We start from the raw sequence: 10285 nt of genomic DNA on the forward strand, positions 1-10285 counted from the left end.
TGCAGGGATACACCACAGGAGCTAACTCCACTCTGGTGTGCCTTCCCCTGCCCAGGACGCAGCCTGTCTCTGTCCATCTTCCCAAACTGACCACGAGCAGCCCTTTACAGCCCCAGGTGTAGCCCGACCCTCTTTAAATTGCCAGATTGGACTCACCTACTCTGGTCCAGGGTTGCTGACTTAGCCTACCCACAGGGACCAGCTACCCTGTGAAAATCCTTTTACAACCCATTCACCCTTATGTAGCACCCCTTATCCATCCAATTACCTTCTTTAGCATCAATCTCCTCACAGGATTTGATGGACAGGCCTGGGTTCTTTTGAATCTCGTCTCCAGCTCAGCAGGATGCAACTTCCTTATTTTCTTCCCATATGAATTTATTTGGCAGTGCATCCACTCTCTTCGCTCCTTCCTAGCAGGGTCCCAGGGCAGTTGGAAGGAAAATTCTAACCAGAGGGTAACCCCCACTTACTTGCCAGATAGTTACTCTCAAGAAATAAAGCAGACACATATAGTATATTCAACACAGTAGTTATACTAAACAGGAAGTAAATATAGCACAACACGGTAAAACACTGCTCTCAGGGTCACTGGTGCCCATGCTGATAGTACCCATTAGCTTCCCATGAATCTAAACTCCTCAGTCACTGCACGGGGGCTGATGATCGCTGCTCTCAGGCATCCTCTTCATGCAGGAGTCAGGCTGCTTCTGCTCCCGGGATTTCCCCTCATCACAAAGGGGTGCAGGGCTCAAGGTGCACATTGCAATAACATTACTAAAAATCCTAACTTGAGTCTCCTACCCTAGTGCTCAGACAAACTCGCAGTAGGCAGGCAGCGTGGACTCTCAGTCAGAGCAAAGTTTGCCAGGTGGTGGTGGATTTTCCCTAGGTAGCTGAAGCACTAATTCAGCCTGGCTTGGTGGGGAATATTCCCAACAAAACTCTTTAACCAGGGAGTGACCTTGAAGAGGGAAAGGCCCAAGCTGAGGGATGTTGCTGCCCAGGGGCCAGTTCTCAGGGGGACCCTGCATGAAGACCTGGGCCTCACCACACAGCCAGTCCTGACCTTTCCATAGCTGGTTCCAGACTGCTCCAAATTGGCTTCTCCTCTCTCCAGTGCTGGGCATCGCACTTCCTGTTGGTCAGACTCACTCCTGTTCCCAGGCTTTCTCTTGTCAGTCACTTGATTCTGCCCCATTCCTTTCGCTCAGACATGGCCCCCCCTCCTAGCAGGGAGCTGGTGGCCACCCAGACACAACTGCTATCCTCCCCGACCTGACACGGCACCTATCACTCTAAATAGTGTCTCTCCGCTCTCCCTCTTGGTTGCCTTACACACACTGAGTCTGCCCCCTGACTCCCAGAAACAGTGCCTCTCCCTGAGGTAGTAGCATACAGAGTCCCATGAACCTAAGTAAACCCATCATTAAAAACACAGACTGCCTTCATCTCCCACCAGGTGCATTAATGAGGATTTTTGTTAGTGAATTTTAATTTAATTCCACAGTCACTGACATGCAAAGCTGTCTGTCCACAGGCAGTAAGGAGAGTCTGGCCTTCATTGCAATGAATGAACAACAGCCTCCTGTCCCTGAGAGCACCAGTGACAATAAATAGTGTGAGAAATGTTCAACTCTAGCAGTGACTGCAGGGCTATGTGCACACAGAGGTCTCTGTCCTCCATAGTGCTTTGTGTAGGAAGCTGCACTGGTATAACAGTGGTGTAAAGTGGGCCTTACACATCACCACTAGTCAACTGCATCCACTTGCCGCCTCTAAGCTGATTGTTGCCTGTGAAAACTAGGTGTAGTTGAAGCTAGACCAGCTGGCTCTGTGAGACGAGAGGCATGCTCCAAAAGGGAGCTGTTAGCAAAATCCATACTGTGCTTATTTCCAGATGAGAGCCTGGATGTAAATGGATGGTGTAAACTGGAGAAGCCACGAGGCTGCTCTAAAGAGAAGTGCAAAGCTGGTGGACAAGGGATCCCATTCAATAACAATATCTAACAATGCCATGCTGTGTGTTGGCCTCTCTGCTTGCCTCCTGTACTCCTGGTGTGTACAGGGTTGCTGCCTGGTGTGTAGATGAAGGGAATTGTGATGCATTTCCCTTGGTGCAATACAGAAAATTGGCCAGATAGGTTTTGTGTGGATGCAGGGTGTGAAAGCCACGGAGGGGCTGTGCAGACAGGAAAAGTGGGAGAGAGGGAAGTAGCAGAGCACCTGAGCTGATTACTGACTGGTAAAGTGGGGTCTACCAACATCCAGCCAGTGTTTGTCAGGGGTGGGGAGGGTCACTGTGCAGGCCAGTACATGTGAGCATTGCCCTAGCACAGACTCAGGACAACTTTACAGCAGTTGTGTCTGGGGAGCAGAGCTCTCAATCTACCAAGGGCCAGATGTGGTGCCAATGTGTGATACAGACCCAAAATGAAGGACACACACTGAGCATTCATGCAGGGAACTTAAAATGCCAAGGAATCTTTTCCTTTAGTGTCAATGTCTATTTCTGTAACCTCAGGTAAATAATTGTCAATAATAATTCCTGAGGTAAATAATTGTCAATAATAACTGAAGGGACACTCAGTTCATGTGTCTCATTGGTCGCTTCCGTACCAAGATGAGTTACAGGAGGTACACTGGAGCAGGAGGGATAGAATGAGGATTTCTCAGACAAGTCGGTTTCCATTTCATGTTTGTTCAGCATCTCCCTTGTAAATGCTGGTGCCTAATTCCCTGATAGCCGGTCGAGTTCCTTTGTACCCTCTGGATCCTCCCCAAATCCTCCAAGCAGCACCAATAGGCCCAGAAGCTCAGGGTTTACAAGCCCAGAGCTGCGGCTGCAGAGACAAGAACAGGCCCAGCAGGGAATGGGGGTGTGGCTGCCAGGCTCCCACTTTTGGCTCCTGCCATTATGCAAAGGAGCTCCTCTCTGCACTTGTGCATTTCTGGTATAGAAACAGTGGAAATTAGGATGGTGCAGCTCAGGCAGTTACACCTCAGCTGAAACACTGCAGCTGCAGAGCTCACTGCACACGGGAAACCCAGAATGAAACCCAGAGAGAGACCCTTCACCTCAGCCCCAGTAGATCCATGCACCTGTGCTGAGCCTGGCACAGAGACTGAGAGGGGAGCCAGTGCATCTCCATGTGCTGAGGGTTACTCCACTTTAGGCCCTGTTGAGGAGGCCCCCACTGTGCCCGGCGTATTTCTGAGGGAAGGTGGGTGGGGGAGGCTTATGGTGACTGTGGCCCCTGTGTTCTGACACAGGGCCAAGAGGGCACAGGGGAGGGGTGACCTCCCCCACAGTTTCTGGGGATCCTGTCACTGAGGATGGTAAAAAGAAAAGGAGGACTTGTGGCACCTTAGAGACTAACAAATGTATTTGAGCATAAGCTTTCGTGCACTACAGCTCACTTCATCGGATGCACTGAGTGGAATTCAGGATGGTAAGTGAGTGGCAGGGTGTGAGGGGGAGACACACAAAGCACTGACCCCAGTGATCAGACGTGACCTCACCATTAGCAGTGATCAGGGATTTGCAGAGAGATGCAAACTGAGCTAATCAGAACAAAGAGGTGTTGTCGCTGTTCAGCCAGCTGCAGCGACCAATGTCCTACACTGAGGGCAAGTCTACAGTACAAAATGTAGTTGACCAAAGTTATGTGAATATATAGCCGCCACAGTAACTAAATCGCTTTTGTGTGTCCACACTACACTCCTTGTGTTGGTGGTGCGCATCCTCACCAGGAGTGCTTCCACCCATGGGCGGCGTTTGAGCCGCCCGTTCAGGGAGCCTAGCCCCTGGCCCTGCCCCTTCTGCCTGAAGCCCCACCCCTCCTCCACCCCTTCTGCCCCCCCTCCTCTGCGGGAACCTTGAGCCCCTGACCGTGGTTGCTGGCCCCCCTGCTCCAGCCCCGGGCCGCCCTGACCAACCCTCCCAAGGGCCCCAGCCCCAGAGCACCGGGGGCCCCAACTGGCCGGAGTCCTGAGCCCCAGGCTGGTACACGCTAGCCCCAGGCCCCTCGGGGAAGAGGAGCAATCTCCCTGGCTGAGGACATTGGGAAGCGGCAGGAAGCAGGAGGGGGTTCAGGGTGGAGCGTGGGTGGAGCCATGCCTGGCTGTTTGGGGAGGTTCAGCCTCCCGTGGCCTGCCATACCCCCCGCCCATGCTTGCATCAGTTTAACTATCAGTGTGGAGCATTGTGGGATGGCTTCAGAAAGGCAGCAACAGTCAATATAAGCAATGCAGTGTCCACACTGACAGTGCGTAGACCTAGCTACATCGACCTAAGTGCTACACCTCTCATGGAGCTGGAGTTATGTCGGGGTAGTGGGCAAGTTACATTGGCAGGAGCTACATTTTAGTGTAAACGCTTATGGAATTAGGTCAATGTAAACTGTCTTACATCAACCTAACTCTGTAGTGTAGACCAGGGCTTAGTATTACACGTGTCAGGGCTGTTTTTAACAGTCACTCTCTTTAGACCTGTGTGCAAACACAGCCATTTTAACAGCACAAGCTTTGATGAAGCCAGGTTATACATACACATTTATTTGCCAAGTGCAGAGGGATCCAGATGCCGTCTCCACGACATTATCCTGGGGGTAATTCTAGCTCACCCTGCATGGGAAGGCAGCCAGGTGGGCTGCAGAACAAAGAGCTACACGTCATGTGGGAGTTCCCTGCCTGACCCTGGGGGGATTCGGGGAAGGAGGGAGCTGTGTGGAGCAGTGGAGTCAGTTTTTGCCCCCTGCACCTTCCCCCAGCTGGTTTGGCCCCTCCCACTTGCCATGGTCAGGCTCAGGGCTCCTCTCCTGCTGCCTCAGGGAACTCTGGGGAAAACTCTACAGCACTCGCCCCACCAGATCCCATCCCAGCTCCCGCAGCCACAGGCAGGGTCACATCTGCTGCTCCTCTGGGGAGACACTGGGCTTCTATACACAGGCACCTACCGGCACAGACCTGCTAATGGGGCTTCACCCCACCCCACCCTTACTCCATGACAGCTGCCTGACCTGCCCAGAGGATGGCACAGCCTGCTCATCCCCAGTCTACCAAGGGGAGCTCAGGGAGAGACTGGTCAGCTCCACACAGACCTCAGTTCAGGGCACCCTCCATCTCTGAGTCTCCAGGAATGTCACACACTTTGGGTCCAGTCCCTTCTCCCTCATAGGGAGTTTCCTACAGGGGCAGGTTGGCAGAGTTCTTACCTGAGCAGATCACTCCAGAATCAAAAGAATGACGGCACTGGAATGCACCCCATCCTCTATGACTGCAGTCCCAGAGAGCTGACTCGTCACCATCACAATCAGCTAGAATCAGCCAAGTTGGTCCAGATCCTTCTCCAAAATGAGCATTACCAAGGGCACTGACAGCAGATCCACATCCCAACTGCTTACAAACCACCTCAGCATCTTCCATGTCCCAGTCATTATCACACACCGTCCCCCACTGATCCTGGTGTTTAACCTCCACTCTCCCGGCACAGGGGCTGCTTCCATTCACCAGCCTCAGCTCATCAGCACCTTCAAAGAGACACAGAGCAGAGTTGCAGACAGCACAGAGCCCATCCCCTCTGGCTTGGAGATTATCACACAAGGGTCCTGGGCTTTACTTCCTGATCCCCCAGTCAGGCTTGTCACTGGGGAGGCAGCATGAGGTATCTCCTCCTCTCTGAGCTCTCTGGGCTGGTGAATGCTGAGCACCGTCACTGCTGTGTGATTCACCACCCTCCCTCACCACCCAATCTCCTCATTCCTTCGACCCTTCTCCCCCACCACTCACTTGAAAACATGTTCCCCCACCCAGCCTCTCCCTGACACCAGCTCCTTCAACCATCTCCAACAAACTCTCCTGCCTGGAAAGGAGTGTGGTGTATTGAAAACTGTTAAAATGACAACCTGCTGCCACTTTAAGAGGAAGGGACTTCCTAGTCCTGTTTGCAGGCTAGGGATGGAGCGCTTTGTAAGGAAGTGGCAATCTGGGCCTTCAGCAGTCAGACTCCAGAGAGCCTACCTAAACCAAGGTGGGGTAAGTTGTACCTCTCTGCCTTGTGGAGCACCCTGCTTTGTCTCTCTCTGTTTTGGGGTTCTTGTGTGTGAGGGTTCATAGAATCATAGAATATCAGGGTTGGAAGGGACCTCAGGAGGTCATCTAGTCCAACCCCCTGCTCAAAGCAGGACCAATCCCCAACTAAATCATCCCAGACAGGGCTTTTGTCAAGCCTGACCTTAAAAATATCTAAGGAAGGAGATTCCACCACCTCCTTTGGTAACGCATTTCAGTGTTTCACCACCCTCCTAGTGAAAAACTTTTTCCTAATATCCAACCTAAACCTCCCCCACTGCAACTTTAGACCATTACTCCTTGTTCTGTCATCTGCTACCACTGAGAACAGTCTAGATCCATCCTCTTTGGAACCCCCTTTCAGGTAGCTGAAAGCAGCTATCAAATCCCCCCTCATTCTTCACTTCCGCAGACTAAACAAGCCCAGTTCCCTCAGCCTCTCCTCATAAGTCATGTGTTCCAGTCCCCTAATCATTTTTGTTGCCCCCCGCTGGACTCTTTCCAATTTTTCCACATCCTTCTTGTAGTGTGGGGCCCAAAACTGGACACAGTACTCCAGATGAGGCCTCACCAATGTCGAATAGAGGGGAACGATCATGTCCCTCGATCTGCTGGCAATGCCCCTACATATACATCCCAAAATGCCATTGGCCTTCTTGGCAACAACGGCACACTGTTGACTCATATCCAGCTTTTCGTCCTTTTGTAACCCACCTGCCACTAAATGCTACTTGCCTTCCTCCTCTGTCTGAGTCACTGTTCCTCCCAGACCTCTCCCATTCTATCTGCTTCAAATTTTTAAATGTTTTCTCAGAAGGAATTAGAGAAAATGTTTTTCCCCATCTGCATTTACCTGCTGGTTACAAAGTATAAGTGCAGATTCATCTGTGATGACTATTTTATATCCAGTTTTTATAAAGCACATTCCCTCTCCAGTAACAGGGGCTGTAACTCCGTCCTGGGGGGGCAGGGGACATCAGAACCCTCAGAGCAGAGAGCTCCCGCTAGCTGCAATTACAGCTGTATATTGATGGGGAGCTGTGGGGAGGGGGGCACTGTTCCATACAATCTCATGGTGAAAACAAACCCCTTCCCCAGAGCACAGTGACTATTATGGGAAGTCCAGGAGCTCTGGACCCACCTCCACATCCCTCTTGTTCAGTGGTTCTCAAATTTGTGTACTGGTGACCCCTTGTTGAAGGGATTCATTCTGCAACACTGAGTCAGATTAAGAAACCTGGTGTCTCTTCTGACCCTTCCCCGCTCTGTAGGAACCCATGTGTTCGGCTTGGAACAAAAGAGTTGACTTTGATAATTTTAATTTATTTAAAGGTTTTTGCTGTCTGGTGAATTTTATCTCCACGTTCTCTCTCCACCCTCAATCACACAGGTAGGTATTGTTCCCATTTTACAGAAAGGGAACCTGAGGCAGTGAGAAATGAAATGAGATGCCCCAAGGTCACACACTCAATCTGTGGCAGAGACAAGAACAGACCCTAATCGCCGGATTCCCAGTGCAGGGTTTTCACCATAGAACCATCCGTAAGTTACACAGGGGGCACAGGCTGTGCACTCATGTATTCCATGGTGTCCTCGCCACAGATGTGACTGAGGGTTTATTGTTATGATTTCCTCTAAGGGCCGTTCCCAGTAGGGCATATCCACTGCAGCACGTTTGCTCTCTGGTTTCAGCAGCCACCATCATGTTACACCTGCCTCTTGCTCTTTGTGGCCCCAAACCAGCAAAGGCTGTTAGTCATGGGGCAACAATTTCACAAAACCATTTCTCTTCGGCTGCAATTTTTTTTGTTTTTTTTGTTTTTTGAATCCCAGTGGAATTCTCTGCGTTTTCACTCTGGTAAAGGTCAGTTTTATCATGAGATCAAACTCCAGCTACTTCTGTGTAACTTTCTTGGGAAATTCAGCTACAAACCCGCACTTCAGAAAATGTCCTTGCTCTGGAATCCTCAGCACCTACCCTCCAAGGCACAGAGAGGTTGCAGAGCTATCTGTGATCTCTACATAGCAGCTGTGGTACCGCAGTTTGTCTCTAGCTAAATATTTGAGGTTTCTAAAATCTGACTTTCATCTTCAGCTTCACCTGTTCACACTGCAGCTACAGAACAGCAGCGTCTCAGACTGCAGCAACTCACAGAAACAGGCTGCTACTGAACAGTTCAGTGTCCTGACAAGTGCATCATTCAAACCCTGCTGAAGTTGGCCTGGCACATTTGACAAACACAGGACAGCAGTGTTATTTTAAATGGCATGGAGTGTATATCTGGAATTATTCACAGGTTCCATACACAGGCACAGAGCTGGACGGGCGATGAGGCTGGAGGTCATAATATAGAAGTCCACTCTGCTTTTCTTCTGATTAATTGACAGGAATTTCTAAGCACTGAAGTCATTAGTTCACTAAAAGCAACTCTGGGCTCACAGTGATACAAGACTGAGGTATTTTATAAAGCACACAGATTGTGACAGGGTCAAATCTATGATTATTGCAAATATATAAACCTCCTCTCTCAGAATAACCAATGGGAGATAATCAGAAACACAAATTTACTTTAACCCCAACTGCCTGCTTTCCATTTGCTTCACTGACTTCTGGAATAAAACACTGTTTCTAGTGGATTACAACTTTCTTCCTACTTCTCCTCTGCCCAGCTCATCCAGTGAAATAAAGCAGGCACTTACCCATGGTGTCCTGAAGAAAGAGGAGAAGCCAAAACAGCTGAGCGGAGAGATGTCCCTTCATTGCCAGACAGACCTGCCGTCCCCTCCTGACACTGCACAGCCAGCACGGAAACACTCTGCCAGGGCTCCTCTGTGTCTGACAAGTGACAACAAAGCAGTGGCAGGGAAATATGTAGATTCAGATGCTGGCATCAGCTGCCAGAAGGAACCAATAGAAACAATATTCACCTTTTTAGACATTATCAGAGAGTTTATCTAAATTTTTATGCAGCTAAAACATCCAATACAATTCTAAAACTCCAGCTGTTACCATATATGAGTGACGAGTCCGCTTCTGATGTCATCTTTCCTTCAGTCTCGGATCATCATGTAACGTCCCTCCTTGGTGCAGGGCAGAACTGTGTGAAAAATGATTCTGTCTGATTAGTTAAATAACTCTAGAGCCTAGAATGCTGCTCATTTGACAAAATAATTATGAAAACAAATGTGGAAAAAAAGAAACCTCTAAAATTGAACCCCACAGATCTGTGTGTGTCCAATTGTAGCTAGGCCACTAAAACCACAGAGCTGGGATGTTACCACTGGGGTCAGCTGTATCCAAAGGAGAAGGGACCAACCCCTGCTCCCTTTGTGGAATCCAGACTGCTCAGGGCTTCCTGAATGGCAGTGGTATATTAATGGGAGGAGTGTGTCATGGAGCTTCCTTCTTCAGAGGTGACCATCAGTGGCAGCAGAGTCTCAGAGGGCTTCCTGTTCACCGTGTTAGAGCTTGTTCTTAACACTGACTGACTAGGTTCTGAGTGACCATCTCGCATACCGTAGTGTAGGTAGCAACCCACTCCAGGACTCTCTGCCCAGGCCAGTGCTAGGACTGCCCTGTGTGGTAACTCTAGTCAGCACAGGCTGCATGAATCAGTCTGGGAGCAGAGAGAATCGCAGGGTCCTGGCCATTTCCATCTGTCTGAATACAGAATCTCCTTTATAGTCCGTGCAGCTGAAACCCGTCTCTTCTCTACAGCGAAGAGCAGCACATTGGCCGTAGAACACAAGCTTTCCAGGAGACGACAGCAAGTTAACCAGGAAAACAACATAGCCGACATTCAGTGGAAAAGCAGCTGGGGGCGGGAGAGCAATCAAAGGTAAAATCCAGCCTGAAGGAGCCATGTGCAGGTGTGTGTTAGAACAGGCCTAACAGAGCCATTTATAATGGAATTTGAAATCAGCCCATTGCAGCAATTGTGGTACCAAACAGAAAGGTGGCCTTGTAGAAAACAGCTCAAATGCAGACATCTCTGGCACTTTGCGGCCCCTACCTCATGAAGACCAAACTGCCACAGTGTGAGCTCCTTGGCAATGAACAACAAGGTGTTTCCCCAGCCAGAAGCCATCTTGGTGAGCGGCGAGAACTCTGACTCAGCACAGGAAGTTCTCTCTCATCTGTCCAGAGAGAGGCAAAGACCAGGAACCATGCGGTAGCTACACCAGCTCTGCCTTAACTTCAATCCTTGTCAGC

General features: G+C 50.0%; 1 protein-coding gene across 1 annotated transcript in view; it reads right to left on the reverse strand.

The window, feature by feature from the left end:
* Positions 1 to 8911, reverse strand: part of LOC141975056 (antigen WC1.1-like) — a 66708-nt gene extending 57797 nt beyond the window's left edge. Inside the window, exons 1-2 of the mRNA XM_074935223.1 lie at positions 8773 to 8911; positions 5217 to 5531 (exon numbers count right to left, since the gene is read on the reverse strand). Of these exons, the coding sequence (XP_074791324.1) occupies positions 5217 to 5531; positions 8773 to 8833 (376 nt within the window). The 5' untranslated portion in view covers positions 8834 to 8911. The remainder of the gene's footprint in view (positions 1 to 5216; positions 5532 to 8772) is intronic.
* Between the last annotated feature and the right edge of the window lie 1374 nt (positions 8912 to 10285).

Source organism: Natator depressus, chromosome 1, assembly GCF_965152275.1.
Source record: "Natator depressus isolate rNatDep1 chromosome 1, rNatDep2.hap1, whole genome shotgun sequence".
In the NCBI taxonomy this organism is placed as follows: domain Eukaryota; kingdom Metazoa; phylum Chordata; order Testudines; family Cheloniidae; genus Natator; species Natator depressus.